The sequence below is a fragment of the Nerophis lumbriciformis genome, linkage group LG08 (genome assembly GCF_033978685.3).
Source record: "Nerophis lumbriciformis linkage group LG08, RoL_Nlum_v2.1, whole genome shotgun sequence".
NCBI classification, from domain to species: Eukaryota; Metazoa; Chordata; class Actinopteri; order Syngnathiformes; family Syngnathidae; genus Nerophis; species Nerophis lumbriciformis.
In genome coordinates, this window is record NC_084555.2 from 249,261 (window position 1) to 268,880 (window position 19,620).

General features: G+C 42.4%; 1 protein-coding gene and 1 long non-coding RNA gene across 2 annotated transcripts in view; one reads left to right on the plus strand and one right to left on the minus strand.

Annotated features, from left to right (window-relative positions):
- The window catches only part of gng7 (guanine nucleotide binding protein (G protein), gamma 7), a 50,299-nt gene extending 32,139 nt beyond the window's left edge, over nucleotides 1-18,160 (plus strand). The window contains exons 4-6 of the mRNA XM_061968064.2: nucleotides 8,337-8,434; nucleotides 15,477-15,592; nucleotides 15,729-18,160. Of these exons, the coding sequence (XP_061824048.1) occupies nucleotides 15,512-15,592; nucleotides 15,729-15,854 (207 nt within the window). The 5' untranslated portion in view covers nucleotides 8,337-8,434; nucleotides 15,477-15,511 and the 3' untranslated portion in view covers nucleotides 15,855-18,160. The remainder of the gene's footprint in view (nucleotides 1-8,336; nucleotides 8,435-15,476; nucleotides 15,593-15,728) is intronic.
- LOC133611361 (uncharacterized) lies at nucleotides 7,364-9,123 on the minus strand. Its single transcript, XR_009815989.2, has 2 exons — nucleotides 9,027-9,123; nucleotides 7,364-8,714 (listed from the first exon to the last, which is right to left on the minus strand). It is a non-coding gene; the product is annotated as an uncharacterized lncRNA (long non-coding RNA).
- Nucleotides 18,161-19,620: the final 1,460 nt, after the last annotated feature.

The window sequence follows — 19,620 nt, forward strand, 5'->3', positions numbered from 1 at the left end:
TCGGGAGGGTTGGCAAGCATGCATACTTGCCAACCTTGTGACCTCTGATTTCGGGAGGTGGAGGGCGTGGTCGGGGGTGGGACGGGGCGTGGTTGAGGGCGGGGCGTGGTTAAGAGGGGAGGAGTATATTGACAGCTAGAATTCACCAAGTCAAGTATTTCATTCATATATATATATATATATACATGCATATATATATATATATATATATATATATATATATATACATCCTGAAAATATGCAAACAAAACTGTGTTTAGATAATTGATACTTCAAACTTGCATAAATAAATCTTAAGGAATATAACATAACTTGGCTTCTGAGAGTTTCAAAATGTAATGAATAAAATGCTAAAGTTGTTGATAAACAAGCAATTAATTTAATAATTAAATATGGTCATTTTAAATGAATTAATATGATCATTTAAAATTAATTATTTCCAATATGTTTATTTTAATGTATAATTCTATGGCTGGATGTAATAAGGAGTCAGAAAAAATACAATTAATTTTGATGTTTTTAGCAAAATATAGTAAAAATGTATTTAGTTTTTTTTTTTTTAATTAATAGATATATTTATTTTTAGGTAAGATAAACATAATAATACAATGTATCTCTAGTCTGGATGATTTAGTTCTTGTCACCCTGTCTGACTGCCGTTTGAAAAAAGGCTGTCCTCACTCAGGTCCGCATGGAGCTGAAAATCGGGAGATTTTCGGGAGAATATTTGTCCCGGGAGATTTTCGGGAAAGGCGCTGAAATTCGGGAGTCTCCCGGAAAATTCGGAAGGGTTGTCAAGTATGTGCTGTGATGATTATATTCAGCAGTTGTGTGAAACCGCGCAGGTTGGCCATGTTATGTTGCAAATGCTGTAGTCTGGAGACCCTTCGGCTGGGAGGGAGGGAGGGAGGGAGGGAGGGAGGGAGGGGAGTGCAGTGGACAGACGCCTCTCAGGGGGGGAGAAGGGAGGCGTGAGGGCTTAGCGAGAGAGCAGAGAGGCTGACAAAACAGCGGACTGGCCCTTTAAATCAACCCATAGCGCATTCCGAGGTGAGTTGCGAACATTAATCAGGCTTTTTTTCTTTTTTTGTGTGTGTGTGTGTGAATGTGTGTGCTTCTCCTTCTGCACACACACACACTCAGCAGCAGCACCCTTGCATGAATGTGTGTGTGTGAGTGTGTGTGGTTCTCCTTCTGCACACACACACACACACACACTCAGCAGCAGCACCCTTGCATGAATGTGTGTGTGTGAATGTGTGTGCTTCTCCTTCTGCACACACACACACACACACTCAGCAGCAGCACCCTTGCATGCCCGGCTTCTCCTCACCGAGGGCGGCTGCAGCGGAGGCGGACTCCATCGGTGTCACGAAGCCGGATTTCCCCGGTTGAGAGAGGGGTGGTTATAGCGGTGCGTGTGGTCGGCCCGGACCGGAACGAGGACTGGGTGGGTGAAAGATGTGTCATTATTATTTGTTGTCCTCTCCGACCCGGCCTCTTTTTTTTTTTTTTTTTCTTTTTTTTTCTCTCTCTCGAGTGCCTTGCATGACTTGCTCAGCTGACAAGACCAGACCGGACTGTGGAAGGTGGCTGAAGTAGGTCGGATCCATTGGCATAGCGGAGCATGAAGGCATGTGTTCCCCGGTCTTGTTGCTGTTTTGTGGCAGGGTGACTTGGACGTGTCAGCACCCCTGCAGCCAGGCTGCCCACCAGGGCCTGTTGCAGACCTTCTTGCATTGGGAAGAATAGCCCCATTTTTTATTTATTTTTTCAAAGTGTGTGTGCACAAGGTCCACTGGTGTTTACGCATGTGTGTGTAAGAGAGAGGACACGCTGTTCTCGCCATCAAACCCCGCATTGTGTTCCCTAGTGCAGTTAAGCTGGGCCCCTAGTGTGTGTGTGTGTGTGTGTGTGTGTGTGCACTGGCAGATCAGTTCAGAGGCCCGATTGGATCGATACACGACTGATGCATTTGTCTTGACAGCAATGCTTCTTGCTGGATTGTCTGCTTCGGCCAGTGCGGTGCTTTAAGTTGAAACCAGATGCATTATATTGTTGTTGTTGTTGTTGTTATTATTATCATCATCAGAGTATTGCAAGTAATTGTCTTGTTGCTTTTATGATATCACTATTAAAGCCAAGCCAGTTTATACACTGCAAAAACTGAAATCTAAGTAAGATGAAATATCTCAAATAAGGGTGATATTTGCTTATTTTCTGTCTGATAAGATCATTCTTCTCACTAATTTGGCTGTCATCTGTTTTAAAGGCCTACTGAAACTAGGGATGTCACTTCCGATCCGATACCGATACTGACCGATACTGGCCTATCCGAGCATGTATTAAAGTTTAAAGTTATTTAGCCTACTTAGTTGTCAGAATCATGTTGAAAAGGGTTTTAGTACTCTTGATAACAACTAGCCAGCTGAATTAGGGGAGTTTGAATAATACACAATGGTTGGTAACAAGAAACTGACCTGTTTATTCAAGGATAAACACAAAATAGACAAAATTATACATGACAAACAGAAATGGCATCATTGAACTAGGGCTGGGCGATATGGCCTTTTTTTAATATTGCCATATTTTAAGGCCATATTGCGATACACGATATATATCTCGATATTTTGCCTTAGCCTTGAATGAACACTTGATGCATATAATCACAGCAGTATGATGATTCTATGTGTTTTGATTGATTGATTGAGACTTTTATTAGTAGGTTGCACAGTGAAGTACATATTCCGTACAAGTGACCACTAAATGGTAACACCCCAATAAGTTTTTCAACTTGTTTAAGTCGGGGTCCACTTAAATTGATTCATGATACAGATATATACTATCAGATATATACTATCATCATAATACAGTCATCACACAAGATAATCACATTGAATTATTTACATTATTTATAATCCAGGGTGTGGAGGGTAAGTGTCAAAAAGACAGCCAAAAGAGTTTGATATGAGAATAAATCTAAAGTTAAAATATAGGGTAGAAATGCACCCATTTGCAGGAAATGTAGTCTTGATTTTCAAAATTTTCTTTCAAGGCTTGCATGTCTACATTAAAACATTCTTCTTCATACTGCATTAATATATGCTACTTTTAAACTTTCATGCAGAGAAGGAAATCACAACTAAAAAAATCACTAATTTTTTCATACGGTGTTGATGTGGAAATTTTTGCCTCGGCATTTTGATGGTGTGGACGTGTGGCACCGAATGGAGATAAGCGTCTCGACAGACGTCACAATATTTGAACAATGATGACGAAAACTGTTTTCTCTGTCGTGTCTGTGTGTCGAAAATTGTTATGCGCTTATTTTTTTTATTTGATTTTGTGCGTGGCATATAATTGCTATGCGCACAGGCGCGCACCTTAGAGGGAACGTAGGTCACACGGCTGCGCTAGCATCACAGCTAACGTTAGCCATGCTGCTACCTCTCTGCTCGGGGAGGAGGTATACGTATGCGACGTATGACGTGACAGTTTGTGACGTGTGTAAGAAGGTGCACTTGCTGTCTGTGAGAGGGAGACACAGGAAAGAATGAGAAGAGCCTGTCGTGTAATGCCAGCAGCCGGAGTTTTTTTTTTAAACTGGATCTGGATCGGCATTTTCCCATGCCTTGCCGATACGCATTTTTTGGCAAATATCGGCGGCCGATCCGATCCAACTGGGTGAGAATCCACAGACCTGTGGATGTGTTGAAGGTGTGCTGGAAAATGCGGAACGGAAATTAGGGAGCAGCAGAAAAGTGGAATGTATTATTTAAATCGGTGCGTTGGAAAACACGGACCGGAGGGGTTTTTTTTAAACTGAATCTGGATCGGCATTTTCCCATGCCTTGCCGATACGCATTTTTTGGCAAATATCGGCGGCCGATCCGATCCAAATATCGGATCGGGACATCCCTAACTGAAACCCACTACTACCGACCACGCAGTCTGATAGTTTATATATCAATGATGAAATCTTAAAATTGCAACACATGCCAATACGGCCGGGTTAACTTATAAAGTGCAATTTTAAATTTCCCAGGAAACCTCTGGTTGAAAACGTCTATGTATGATGACCTATGCACATGACGTCAATAGTTGAATCAGACATTTTGGAATAGGTAGGTCGCCAGCTCAAATAGTCTTTTTTCATCGCTAAATTCCACAGTATTCTGGACATCTGTGTTAGTGAATCTTTTGCAATTTGTTTAATGAACAATGGAGACTGCAAAGAACAAACCTGTAGGTGCGATCGGTGTATTAGCGTCTGGCTACAGCAACACAACCAGGAGGACTTTCACTTGGATAGCAGACGCGCTATCCAACGCTAGCCGCCAACCGCATCGATGATCGGGTGAAGTCCTTCGTCGCTCCGTCGATCGCTGGAACGCAGATGAGCTTCGGTGTTGATGAGCAGATGAGGGTTGGCGTAGGTGGAGAGCTAATGTTTTTATCATAGCTCTGTCGAGGTCCGTAGCTAAGTTAGCTTCAATGTTAGCAACAGCATTGTTAAGCTTTGCCAGGCTAGAAAGCATTAACCGTGTAGTTACAGGTCCATGGTTTAAGAGTATTGTTGATTTTATGTCTATCCTTCCAGTCAGGGGTTTATTTCTTTTGTTTCTATCTGCAGTTAAGCCCGATGCTATCACGTTAGCTCCGTAGCTAAAGTGCTTCACCGATGTATTGTGGAGATAAAAGTCACTGTGAATGTCCATTTCGCGTTCTCGACTCTCATTTCCAAGAGGATATAGTATCCCAGGTGGTTTAAAATACAAATCCGTGATCCACAATAGAAAAAGGAGAGAGTGTGGTATCCAATGAGCCCTTGTACCTAAGGTACAGTCAGAGCGAAAAAAGATGCATCCTGCACTGCACTCTAGTCCTTCACTCTCACGTTTTTCATCCACAAATCTTTCATCCTGGCTCAAATTAATGGGGTAATCGTCGCTTTCTCGGTCCCAATCGCTCTCGCTGCTGGTGTAAATAATGGGGAAATGTGAGGAGACTTTCAACTTGTGACGTCACGCTACTTCCGGTACAGGCAAGGCTTTTTCTTATCAGCGACCAAAAGTTGCGAACTTTATCGTCGATGTTCTCTACTAAATCCTTTCAGCAAAAATATGGCAATATCGCGAAATGATCAAATATGACACATAGAATGGATCTGCTGTCCCCGTTTGAATACAAAAAATTAATTTCAGTAGGCCTTTAATTATGAGACACAATTGTGTCAAAATCCTGTTGTTTTTTTTTGTTCATGCTTGAAATTGTCATAACGTGGTCTATGGGATGTTTGTTTTCCTGAGATGCAAGTAAAGTTGGACTGGACATGGCGTGAAGGTAGATACATATTTATTTTAACTCTAACAAACTACAAAAAAAAGGGAGCAAACAAAAAGCGCGCACAAGGGCGGAAGTACAAAAGTTGGCTATAAAAACAAAAACTCGCACAAAGGCAGAACAATGGACAAAAAACAAAAGACACTAACTGGCATCAATCAACAAAAACGTACTTGCGATGATGTGAATAGGGCAGCATGGACTATGAACATGAAACAGTGTGTCAAGAGTGATGTCGCCAGGCTGACTGCCTGGCAACTACAGGCTTAAATAGTGATGACATGATTAGTGAAAACAGTTGCGTGACTCAAAATGTGAAAACGTGAGACAGGTGCGTGACATGACGATGTGAACCAGGTGAACTAATGGTTACTATGGTGACAAAGGGAGTGAAGACAAGAACTAAAAAGTGTCCAAAAACCAAGCAAAACATAACTAAACTAAACATGATCACAGACATGACAGCAATAAGAAATTATTACTTTAAAAAAGTAGTTTTATACTTGTGAGTGTTGATGACACAGCTTTGCAACAGTTGATATTCTAGTTTCAAGCATGTTTTACTCACATACATACTTTGTATGTGAGTCAAAGTACATACTTTGACTTTTCTTTATGCGACCCTTAGTGGAAAAAGTTTGGACACCCTAGTCCTAGAGTTATTGTGTACTGTATGTATCGCAGTTACAAGCGACCGTAACTGTTGTGCACAGGGGGAGTAGACGGCACAGACAACAAGGGGGAGTTGTTTAGCTCTATGTATTTATTGTAAATATTTACAATATATATATAATAACCAAACAATAATATAAATAAACTATGGAATGGAGTGTGACAAATCCAAAGTGTGTGTGTGTGAGACTGTGTGGAGATGTTGTGTTACCGGGAGTGTTGAGCGAGAGGCAGAAGTCCTGGAGGGGAAAAGCACGCTCGAATGTCCGTGAGGCAGGCAGGTAGTCGGGGGTATAGCGAGGCATCGAAGATCCGTGTCCAAGTGGGAGGTCGAGATCCAAGAGGCAGTCAGGGAAGCAGAGGAAACGCGGGAGAGACGAGACGCATCGCTCGTAACTCGGAACGAAGGGGTAGCTGCAAGCAACGACGTGGGGAGAAACACAAGACCAATCATACGACAGGGAAAGAAACACGTAGAGAGAAAGGCATAGAGCTTAGTTAGTTGGCGAACAGAAGACTACGTTCTGGCCCGGAACGCAGGTCTGCACTGGCTTAAGAAGCCCATGAAGCTCATCAACGACAGGTGCGCTGAGTGCTGATTGATTGCAGCTGCTTGCTGCCGCCGGAGGCTCATTGATGAATACGCATTGTCATGCGCCCGGGCCGTGACAGTAACTGTGATGTGGCCCTCGATGCAAATGAGTTTGACACCCCTTTTCTATGTGGTGAGCCTTGGATTTGGGATGCTCGCTGGTCACTACAGTCAGTGATGATTGCACAATTTCACTCTCACACACACCTAATTAAAGCATGGGGAGTAATTAAAGCTGGACTCTCCACTTGGGAGTCGAGAGGGTGACAGACGAAGTGAGAGCCACGACGCATGCAGCGTGCACACCTGTGCACATAGTGTGTGTGTGTGTGTGTGTGTGTGTGTGTGTGTGTGTGTGTGTGTGTGATGCTGCTATAGTGTGTTATCTGGAAAAACAAACGTGTGATGATGCAAAAGGCAGATATTATAACTTCTGCGCTGTGACAGCTTGGCAGGTAAGAGGAGATCCCACCTGTGGGGTCAATGGATGTGTATATGTTGGCTTTTTGTGCACATTTCAGACACCTGAATGCAACAAAGGAAGCAGGTAGCTCACCCGACTGCTCAAATATAACAATATATTTCCTTTTACTCCATGTAGACCTATTATAAACATATACACTATGACAGTGGTTCTCAAACTTTTTCAACAAGTACCACCTCAGAAAAACGTTGGCTCTTCAAGTACCACCATAATGTCCAACAATATAATACAGTAGCGTGGAAGGCTTCAGTATTCATTAAAAAGAATCAATCAATCATCAATCAAATTTATTTAATATAGCCCTTAATCACAAGTGCCTCAAAGGGCTGCACAAGCCACGACGACATCCTCGGCTCAGATCCCACATCAGGGCAAGAAAGAACTCAACCCAATGGGATACAATGAGAAACCTTGGAGGGGACCGCAGATGTAGGGACCCCTCCACTGGTGCAATGGACGTAGATTGAATCTAGTTAATAGTGTAGGAGTCCAGTCCATAGTGGGGCCAGCAGGGGGTCATCTTTTGTGGAGACAAGTCAGCAGTGCAGAGACGTCCCCAACTGATGCACAGATGAGTGGTCCACCCCAGGTCCCGACTTTGAACAGCTCGCACGTCATCTGTGGTCACCTAATAACCTCTCCACGCAGGAGAGTGGGGCAGAGCAGAAAAGAGACGGCAGATCAACTGGTCTAAAAGGGGGGTCTATTTAAAGGCCAGCATATACAAATGAGTTTTAAGATGGGACTTAAATGCTTCTACTGAGGTAGCATCTCTAACTGTTACATGTAGGGCATTCCAGAGTACCGGAGCCCGAATAGAAAACGCTCTATAGCCCGCAGACTGTTTTTGGGCTCTGGGAATCACTAATAAGCCGGAGTTCTTAGAACGCAGGTTTCTTGCCGGGACTTATGGTACAATACAATCAGCAAGACCGTTTAGTATTTTATACGTAAGTAGTAAAACCTTAGAGTCGCATCTTAGGTGCACAGGAAGCCATTGCAGGTGATGTAAGGTAGAGGTTTTATTTAACAAGTATATTTAATATTTTTGGCGACTGTAACATTACACAGTTTGAACAGTAACACTGTTTGAATATACCGCAATTAAATAAAACACCGTATTTTACTCAAGTGATTTTTTGGCGTACCACTGGATGAAGCCCATTTGCCATTTTGACGACTGGACTATGAGATCAATCGGTGTAATCTTGGTGACAACTCACCATTTTCTATACTTTCTTGCAGGAAGACGTCAACGTTAGCTCACCTGTTTGTGTCCCGCTGACTGATCTTCTCCTTGCATCTCCATCCTAAGAGTTTCCTGCCTTCCTGCCATCATTCAGGTAACCTTGTTGACCCTTTGTATTATGTATTCATTACAGAGCACGGAGTCCATTCTGAAATGAATGCTTTGATGTAAAAGTAATCCTTAATCCTGACATTGTTGTATTTTGGTAGGGATACATCATTGATTAGTCATGTCTGGTTTCCAATCGCATAATCCAGGTGTGCCGCCCTCGATATGTAGAAATATCTTGGCTTTACCCTAACACCTTTTCTTGATCAAACACTCTGAAAAACGTCTTCTAGTCCACAGGTTTATTGACCGTAAAAAGGGTCAAACTGAAAGCATACAAGCAGAAAGGATGCTTACATTATAGACATGCACACACAGCCAATTGCACACACACAAGCCCACTACAATAAAACATGCATTATGCTGTGTATTGAACTTAAATGGATAAATAAATGCCACAAAATATGTAAATTAAGTGCTCTACAGCAAACTAGCTTACTATGCTAACATTCACTTCACTGTATGAATTAAGAAAATTAGCATGACTGACTTTTGGCCATAAAACGTCCCAAATTACATCACAACCAACAAATAATACAACTCAATCAAATATTAGCATACTACTCAACAATACATACCGATGATACTTTGTTTGGCATGAGATTCGAGCAGATGAAAATGTTTGCAATCGTCACCGAACTAGCTTAAAGTAGACTTGAAAGGAAGTCCTTTCTGTTAACATGGACATTACTGTAGCTAGACTATGCTGCCTCCTGCTGTCTAAAGGAGGAAGTGCACCTCACTGTTGAATTCCAAAGTGAACTTAAACACTGGTTTACATATATTATTAATAAATTAAACACTGGTTTACATATATTATTAATAAATTAAACACTGGTTTACATATATTATTAATAAATTAAACACTGGTTTACATATATTATTAATACATTCAACAAACAAGACAGAACACCAGGTGTGTTGGTCCGACTTTTAAAAAACCGAACACGATCAGATAAAGGTGTTTCTATAGACTGTAGGAAGCTCATTTAGAGCCGAACCATTTGAGAAATCAGACTAATTTAGTGCATGGACTCGTACTGAATGTAGGTCAGGGCTTTTCAACTGGCAGGACTGGAATGACACCATACCGGCCTCTGACTTCAGTTCAAAACTTGGGAGACAAACATTTTTGAAGCAAACTCCTAAAAACACAAGCGTGCTCCTGTTGTATGGAGGAACTTAAAACACTGTAAACAGTACTTAAATTGGTATTTTAACTTTGCTAGTAAACAGGGAACACTGGCGTACAAGCGGGTGTTGTATGCAACTGAGGTGTTTCTCAAAGAACCCCTTTAAAGGGGAACATTATCACAATTCCAGAATGGTTAAAGCCATTAAAAATCAATTCCCTGTGGCTTATTATATTTTTCGAAGTTTTTTTCAAAAATGTACCCATCATGCAATATCCCTAAAAAAAAGCTTCAAAGTGCCTGATTTTAACCATCGTTATAAACACCCGTCCATTTTCCTGTGACGTCACATAGTGAAGCCAACACAAACAAACATGGCGGAAAGAACAGCAAGCTATAGCGACATTAGCTCGGATTCAGACTTGGATTTCAGCGGCTTAAGCGATTCAACAGATTACGCATGTATTGAAACGGATGGTTGTAGTGTGGAGGCAGGTAGCGAAAACAAAATTGAAGAAGAAACTGAAGCTATTGAGCCATATCGGTTTGAACCGTATGCAAGCGAAACCCACGAAAACGACACGACAGCCAGCGACACGGGAGAAAGCGAGGACCAATTCGGCGATCGCCTTCTAACCAACGATTGGTATGTGTTTGTTTGGCATTAAAGGAAACTAACAACTATGAACTAGGTTTACAGCATATGAAATACATTTGGCAACAACATGCACTTTGAGAGTGCAGACAGCCCAATTTTCATCAATTAATATATTCTGTAGACATACCCTCATCCGCTATCTTTTCCTGAAAGCTGATCTGTCCAGTTTTGGAGTTGATGTCAGCAGGCCAGGGAAGCTAGGGTTGATAGGGGGTTTAGCTCACTCGTCTGCGGGAACAAACTGCCGCCATTGCTTGCCGTGCTACCGAGGTCCTTTGTCCCTGAATTGCTCACACACTCCGGCAGATTCAATGGGGGTCTGGCGGCAGATTTCTTTGACTTTATCGTTGGAAATGCATCTGCTTTGAGTGTCGCAGGATATCCACACATTCTTGCCATCTCTGTCGTAGCATAGCTTTCGTCGGTAAAGTGTGCGGAACAAACGTCCAATTTCTTGCCACTTTGGCATCTTTGGGCCACTGGTGCAACTTGAATCCGTCCCTGTTCGTGTTGTTACACCCTCCGACAACACACCGACGAGGCATGATGTCTCCAAGGTACGGAAAACAGTCGAAAAAACGGAAAATAACAGTGCTGATTCGACTCGGTGTTTGAGAAAATGGCGGATTGCTTCCCGATGTGACGTCATCGCTCCGAGAGAAAGGCGTTTAATTCGCCAAAATTCACCCATTTAGAGTTCGGAAATCGGTCAAAAAAATATATGGTCTTTTTTTCTGCAACATCAAGGTATAAATTGACGCTTACATAGGTCTGGTGATAATGTTCCCCTTTAAGCCCTCTTCTTTTGGGCAGTTACAATTGTTCTTCTTAATGTGATTTATGTATGTTTACTTCAGATGCAGTCAGTCGTCGTTTGCTCAGCTTGTTTAGTTATACTGGTAGTGTTCCTCAAAGTTCCATCTCTTTTTCATCATTTGGGCTATTCAACTGGTGGGCTGCAAGTTCAGTTCAAAAAACTTGTGAGAGACTCAGATTTTTGTAGAAGGTCCTTAAAAACAACAGAGCGTATTATTAATGCCGCTCAAACGGTTCATTCAATAGGCACTTCTTTTCTAACCTTCGACGTCTTTTCAATATATTGTAAAACGTGCCGGCTTCCAACATCCAAGACGCAGTGATATCACTGGATGCGGAAAAGGGTTTTGACAGGGTGAAGTGGAACTGTCTATTTTATGTCCTGGAGAGATTCGGCTTCGGTATTAGAATCCCGGGATATTTTGATCGCTGGTCCTTACTTAATTTATCTACAGTGGCTTGTGTCAACTATTCTCAGGGCATTCAGTCGATCGCAACTGGACTGTTTGGTTTGTCAAAGAAGATGATTCGCCTCTTATCCGAGTAGGCTTCATCAGTTCGTACTCATTGACTTAGATTGGTCAGATCTAGACCTAGATCTGATCGATTGAATGTCCTGAGCTAACGACCTGGATGAATGAGAACATTCATAGACTTGTGTCAACTATGTTAAAATGAATGTATTTCCGCAATTTTCCTTTTTGTTCCAGTGTATGCCACTTTTTCTCCCTCAGTCCTACTTTCGTAAAATTAGATAATCAGATTTTAGACTTCATTTGGAATATAACGACTCACAGGTTACGTAAACAATATTTACAGAGACCCAAATCGTCGAGAAACGTTGGGTTTTACTACTGGGCCACCAACATAAGAATTCTTAAATATTGGCTGCAATATGAAGCATTTGATCCCCTTCCGTTGTGGCTGGTCATGGAGGCTAACTCAACTAAACCATTATCTCTTAGGGTTCTGGTTCTATTCCCGCTTTTACGAAAAATCTAATCGTAAAACCCTCATTTAAGTTTTGGGTTCAGTTTATGCGCTATTTTTGGTTTGCAGACTATTTCTAGTTTCTGCTAATCATTCTTTCACTCCCTCTCTTGTCGATAGGGCCTTTTTAAGATGGTCAAGTCTGGGGATCAACAACATTAAAGATTTAAACATTGACAACACTTTTGCCTCTTGACAGCAACTTTGTGATACATGTTCACTCCCTAATCCATACTTGCCAACCATCCCAATTTTTCCGGGAGACTCCCGAATTTCAGTGCCCCTCCCAAAAATCTCCCGGGGCAACCATTCTCCCGAATTTCTCCCGATTTTCACCCGGACAACAATATTGAGGGCGTGCCGTGATGGCACTGCCTTTAGCGTCCTCTACAACCTGTCGACATGTCCGCTTTTTCACCATACAAACAGCGTGCCGGCCCAGTCACATTTTCTATGCGGCTTCTGTATACATACGAAAGTGACTGCAAGACATACTTGGTCAAGAGCCATACAGGTCACACTGAGGGTGACCGTATAAACAACTGTGAACCCACACCAAACAAGAATGACAAACACATTTCGGGAGAACATCCGCACCGTCGCACAACATAAACACAACAGAACAAATACCCAGAATCCCTTGCATCCCTAACTCTTCCGGGCTACAATACACACACACCCTCCCCCCCACTACCACCAAACCCCGCCCCCCACACCTCAACCCCCCACCCAATCTCCCGAAATTGAAGGTCTCAAGGTTGGCAAGTATGCTAATCAACACTTTTAGATATATACAGCTCTGCAGTTTTGTTCGTAAATCTTTCCCTAGGTTTGCACATTTACCAACTGACACAGTCTTAGATTTCTTTCTGACACCGCTTCCAACTTTAAAAGAATCATTTACACATATTTATAATCACATTTTTCTTTTACGTCCTGAGTCTCTAAATTCAATTAAGCCACTTCGGGAGGATGACTTAGGAGTGACCCTATCTCAGGATAGCTGGACAGAGATTTAAGTAGAGTTCTTAAGTCTTCTATTTGTGCTAGACAGCCTCATCGAATGCAAGCTAGTACATCTTACTTATTATACCAGGGTTCGACTAGGTAAGATGTATGACGGTCTCCAGTCCATATGTTTCATGTATTTATTTATTGACTGACTTATGTTGCACTTCCACATAGTCACCACACAGTGGTGCCATAGCTCAACAGTGGCGGTAGCACATCTCACCAGACAAATCACCAGGGAGACCTGCATGAACTAGACTGAAATACAAGAGCTATAACACTATATTGCTATACTATATAATGGGTTTTTTTTGTCTTAAAAAAATACAATCATGTGTGCTTACGGACTGTATCCCTGCAGACTGTATTGATCTATATTGATGTACAATGTAGGAACCAGAATATTGATAACAGAAAGAAACAACTCTTTTGTGCGAATGAGTGTAAATGGGGGAGGGAGTTTTTTGGGGTTGGTGCACTAATTGTAAGTGTATCTTGTGTTTTTTATGTTGATTTAATAATAAAAAAATATATATATATTTTTTTATTTTTTTTTATTTATTTTTTTTCTTGTGCGGCCCGGTACCAATCAATCCACGGACCGGTACCGGGCAGTCCGGTGCTTTACCCTGTAAAGAACCGGACTTTAGAGCAGTGGAGACGCGTTATATGGAGTGATGAACCACGCGTTTCCATCTGGCAATCTGATGGACCAGTCTGGGTTCAGAGGTTGCCAGGAGAACGCTACATTTCGGACTGCATTGTGCCGAGTGTGAAATTTGGTGGAGGAGGAATTATGGTGTGGGGTTGTTTTTCAGGAGTTGGGCTTGACCCCTTAGTTCTAGTGAAAGGAACTTTGAATGCTCCAGGATACCAAAACATTTTGGACAATTCCATGCTCCCAACCTTGTGGGAACAGTTCTGAGCGGGCCCCTTCCTCTTCCAACATGACTGTGCACTAGTGCACAAAGCAAGGTCCATAAAGACATGGATGACAGAGTCTGGTGTGGATGAACTTGACTGGCCCTGCACAGAGTCCTGACCTGAACCCGATAGAACATCTTTGGGATGAATTAGAATGGAGACTGAGAGCCAGGCCTTCTCAACCAACATTATTAGTGTGTGACCTCAGCAATGCGCTTTTAGAAGAATGGTGGAAAAGTGCTATAAACACACTTTGCAACCTTGTGGACAGCCTTCCCAGAAGAGTTGAAGCAGTAATAGCTGCAAAAGGTGGACCCACATCATATTGAACCCTATGGGTTAGGAATGGGATGGCACTTCAAGTTCATATGTGAGTCAAGGCCATACTTGCCAACCCTCCCGAATTTTCCGGGAGACTCCCGAATTTCAGTGCCTCTCCCGAAAATCTCCCGGGACAACCATTCTCCCGAATTTCTCCCGATTTCCAGCCGGACTTAAGGCACGCCCCCTCCAGGTCCGTGCGGACCTGAGTGAGGACAGCCTGTCGTCACGTCCTCTTGGCCAACCAAAAAGTAACCACAGAACACTATACCGTATAGTGTTCTGTGGCTACTTTTTGGTTGGCCAACGGTTTACGTTGCATTGCGCACCCTGACGGCAAGTGTGGGAGTCGGTTCTGAAGTATGAAGTAAAGAGACGTAACTTCGTCACCTCGCCCGGTTATTGACTCCAACCCAGAATATTACACTGCCCATACCTATGCTCCTTCAAAGGCTGTGCTACTGGCTGCAAAGCATTGCACTTTCAAATACAACAATGAGTAGAGAGGAGTGTTATGTGTGTATATGTGTAAATAAATGAACACTGAAATTCAAGTATTTATTTTATTTTTATATATATATATATATATATATATGTATGTATGTATGTATGTATGTATGTATGTATGTATGTATATATATATATATATATATATATATATATATATATATATATATATATATATATATATATATATATATATATATATAAAATACTTAAATTTCAGTGAATTCAAGCTAATAATATACCCCCCCAATCTCCCGAATTTGGAGGTCTCAAGGTTGGCAAGTATGGTCAAGGCAGGTGGCAAAATACTTTTGGTAATATAGTGTATGTCTCATGCATCATTTGCCTTGGGGCGGTACAGCTCGGTTGGTAGAGCGGCCGTGCCAGCAGCTTGAGGGTTCCAGGTTCGATCCCCACTTCCGCCATCCTAGTCACTGCCGTTGTGTCTTTGGGCAAGACACTTTACCCACCTGCTCCCAGTGCCACCCACACCGGTTCAAATGTAACTTAGATATTGGGTTTCACTATGTAAAGCACTTTGAGTCACTAGAGAAAAAGCACTATATAAATATAATTCATTTCACTTGTAATGACAGGCATTTTAATGCACTTTTTATACTATTACTTTGATGTATTTTACTGATGTTTTTTCCTCTATTTATGTGCAGTTTTCTCCAGTGTTGGTGCATTCTGATGGATCAGCATGTCCACCAATAATAACATCGCCCAGGCCAGAAAACTGGTGGAACAGCTGCGCATCGAAGCGGGCATCGAACGGATTAAGGTAACTTCCTGACGCGACCGGCGGCGATCCCAAATGTCACCCTTGGCTCACTCCTTCTGTCTTCTTCCACCATCTGCTCCACGCACCTTCCACCCGTCCCACTAACTCACCCACTAACCCACCCACCACATGTCAGGTATCCAAAGCAGCCGCCGACCTGATGAGTTACTGCGAGCAGCACGCTCGTGGCGACCCGCTGCTGGTCGGCGTTCCCACCTCGGAAAACCCTTTTAAAGACAAGAAGCCCTGCATCATCCTATAGCTGCGCACCACCGTCTCACACACACACATATAGATAAATACACACACAAGTCCCAAACCAACACACACACACACTACATACAACACACACACAGTCCCAAAATAGCCTCTCTGGAAAAGCGCCATAACCTGAAGCCGGAGCGATGAGTGTGAAGGTGTTGTTTGGTGGAGGGTGTTCTTTTTTTTCTTCTTTTATTTTTGGTCCTCACAGTGGCTGAGACAGGCCAAGGTGCTTTAGTATAATATTCACATTATGCTGGTAAACAATACAAGTGTCATCTTAAATGGAGGAGCAGCATTTATTTGGATGAATGCTGGCAAGGAGCATCTTTTACCTCCTCTTTTGCTTAGCAAAGGGGGGTATATGTTGCTTTACACTCTAAATTGAGCTTTTTGGGATTATGGGTGGGCTTGTTCCTACGACCCATTACGTCATCTCCAGATGACGTAATGGGTCGTTTCTGGACTTTTTTTGGTGGGGTATTTTGTTGACGTGCTCATGTTGTCTTAAGCTGGGCATACACCGTACCGTTTTATCAATTTGCACGGTTTGTACGTTAAGCGCCTGCCTGCACGTTGGGTCAGAACTGTTCCGCTCAAGTCCTGCAGATGGCATTATGTGCGGCTAAAATATTGGTAAAGACGTGCCATGTCGATGTCGTCCACTTATCATCTGTGCCTTGATTTGGGTCAATTAGTCGTGACTCGATTTGTGTGAGGGAAATTAATTAATCTGATCTTCGTACGAAATCGGGGGTGACCTTAAACCAGGGGTGTCCAAAGTGCGGCCCTGGGGCCATTCGCAGCCCGCAGCATGAGTTTTGTCGGCCCGCAGCATATTGTCAGGTAAAAAAACATAAAAAATGCCATAGATTAAAGGGGAACATTATCACCAGACCTATGTAAGCGTCAATATATACCTTGATGTTGCAGAAAAAAGACCATATATTTTTTTAACCAATTTCCGAACTCTAAATGGGTGAATTTTGGCGAATTAAACGCCTTTCTATTATTCGCTCTCGAAGCGATGACGTCACATCGGGAAGCAATCCGCCATTTTCTCACTTTCGTCGGTGTGTTGTCGGAGGGTGTAACAACACCAACAGGGACGGATTCAAGTTGCACCAGTGGCCCAAAGATGCCAAAGTGGCAAGAAATTGGACGGAATTTGTTCAAAATACGAGGCTGCGGGGAAAGCCGACGAAATGGTCAGTCGTTTGTTCCGCACACTTTACCGACGAAAGCTATGCTACGACAGAGATGGCAAGAATGTGTGGATATCCTGCGACACTCAAAGCAGATGCTGACATCAACTCCAAAACTGGACAGATCAGTTTTCAGGAAAAGAGAGCGGATGAGGGTATGTCTACAGAATATATTAATTGATGAAAACTTTATTCATTACTCGCGGTTTTACGTAAATGATTATATATAAACTGTGTTTACCAATAATTTAGCTTAAAAACATCAATTTTTTTCAATCATTCGAGTACATTCGGGTAGTCTTGTGTAATGCAGTATTTTGTGTCTATTTAGGTATGGTTAACCTGAGTGCTGAAATCGTGGAAAAATATATGTTCTTAGCGCGCCTGAAATGGGCTGTCTGCACTCTCAAAGTGCATGTTGTTGCCAAATGTATTTCATATGCTGTAAACTTAGTTCATAGTTGTTAGTTTCCTTTAATGCCAAACAAACACATACCAATCGTTGGTTAGAAGGCGATCGCCGAATTGGTCTTCGCTTTCTCCCGTGTCGCTGGCTGTCGTGTCGTTTTCGTCGGTTTCGCTTGCATACGGTTCAAACCGATATGGCTCAATAGCTTCAGTTTCTTCTTCAATTTGGTTTTCGCTACCTGCCTCCACACTACAACCATCCGTTTCAATACATGCGTAATCTGTTGAATCGCTTAAGCCGCTGAAATCCGAGTCTGAATCCGAGCTAATGTCGCTATAGCTTGCTGTTCTATCCGCCATGTTTGTTTGTGTTGGCATCACTGTGTGACGTCACAGGAAAATGGACGGGTGTATATAACGATGGTTAAAATCAGGCACTTTGAAGCTTTTTTTAGGGATATTGCGTGATGGGAAACATTTTGAAAAAAACTTCGAAAAATAAAATAAGCCACTGGGAACTGATTTTTAATGGTTTTAACCCTTCTGAAATTGTGATAATGTTCCCCTTTAAAAAGGAATACATTAAAAAAAATGGAACGTAACGTTCAAACTGATAAATAATAATACCATATTTTTGGTACCATAGGAATTCTGAAATAAAATCATGTCTGAAGTCCAGAACACTCTACACATTTCCCCACTAGCATCCCTCTTTATGTTTGTGAACTTTACAGTCTATACATTTAGAGTGATGTGATAATCAAACACTCTAGAAGTCTAGAATGAAAGAGCAACAGTATATAAGAGAATTGACAGAGTGTGTGTACCTTCAGTGCGCAGTGCCTCGTTAAAAACCAGCCGCTGTTGCTTAGGAGGTGAAGTGTGTCTCTCTTTACTAGCTTCGTCGAAGCATGTTGCTTTTGTAGCTGTTTCAGCAGATTTGAATTGCTAGGATAGGATCTTTGATCCAAGACACAACTTACATTTAACTAAAATGTTCTTTTCTTTGTGGTCGACAGAAGAAAAGTAGTGAGAATATCTCCATGTTAAGAAACTCGGCTGTCTTGTTAGTAAACACAGACACGCCCCCTCCCGCACACACACACACGCACACACACAGCGCGCGGCGGGCCTCTTCCTTGTCGCCTCGTTTGCAGCTCTCCAATAAAACACACTCAGATCTTCTCAGATTCTAGCCGATACTACATAAAAAATAACGTAAAATAACGCAGTAACGCATCATGTAGTAACGGTAACTGAGTTACTGAATATAAAAAATAACGCGTTAGATTACTATTTACCGCCGAAAGTAACGGCGTTACAGTAACGCGTTAGTCCCAACACTGCTTATAACACAAAGTTTCGTCTTTGAATACATATAATATATGCTTTTGGCGTGTTGTCTTTCAAAACTATCAAAATGGCCCCGGCATACTTTGACTTTTCAGTATGTGGCACTTGGTGGCAAAAGTTTGGACATCCCTTCCGCAAAGACTCTAATTATAGTGTTTATTTACGTATGTCGCAAATGTGACGGAGACGTTAATTGAAATTCGAGACTTATCTCTCACAAGTCCTTTTTCCAATTTTAATAGCGATTTGGAGTGCATGAAAATGGGGAAAGGAAAAGGGCGCGCTCTTCAGTCACATGGTCATTTATACGCGAGCGCATTGCCGCAACACAGAAGCAATGCCGTGATAGCGCTAAGGAGCAAACAACTTAGTCAGCGTTATTAGCGCCGATAAGTTGTCCTAAACAACAGCATGAAAAGTGTCACACCAAGAAAAAGCAATTTAAAGCGCATGCAAAGGTAGATCATTCCGCAGCAATCCTCCAGAGTTCATAGAAAAACGACATCAGGAGTTTGCCTACAGCCACAACTGTTGATGCCAGAATTTTTTTTGGATTCACAGCTAATTGAACGCTGCTTTTGCCAACTGTGGAGGGGGGCGTGGCCTGCGGGCCTGCAGCGAGGCGGGGTGTGCCAGGACCGGCCTCGAAGTCAGCAACAGGTGATTAGATAACAAGGCCCGGGTGAGCCGTCCACGCACCTGTCGCTGACTTCGAGGCCGGTCCTGGCACACTGCAAAAACTGAAATCTAAGTAAGATTAAATATCTCAAATAAGGGTGATATTTGCTCATTTTCTGTCTG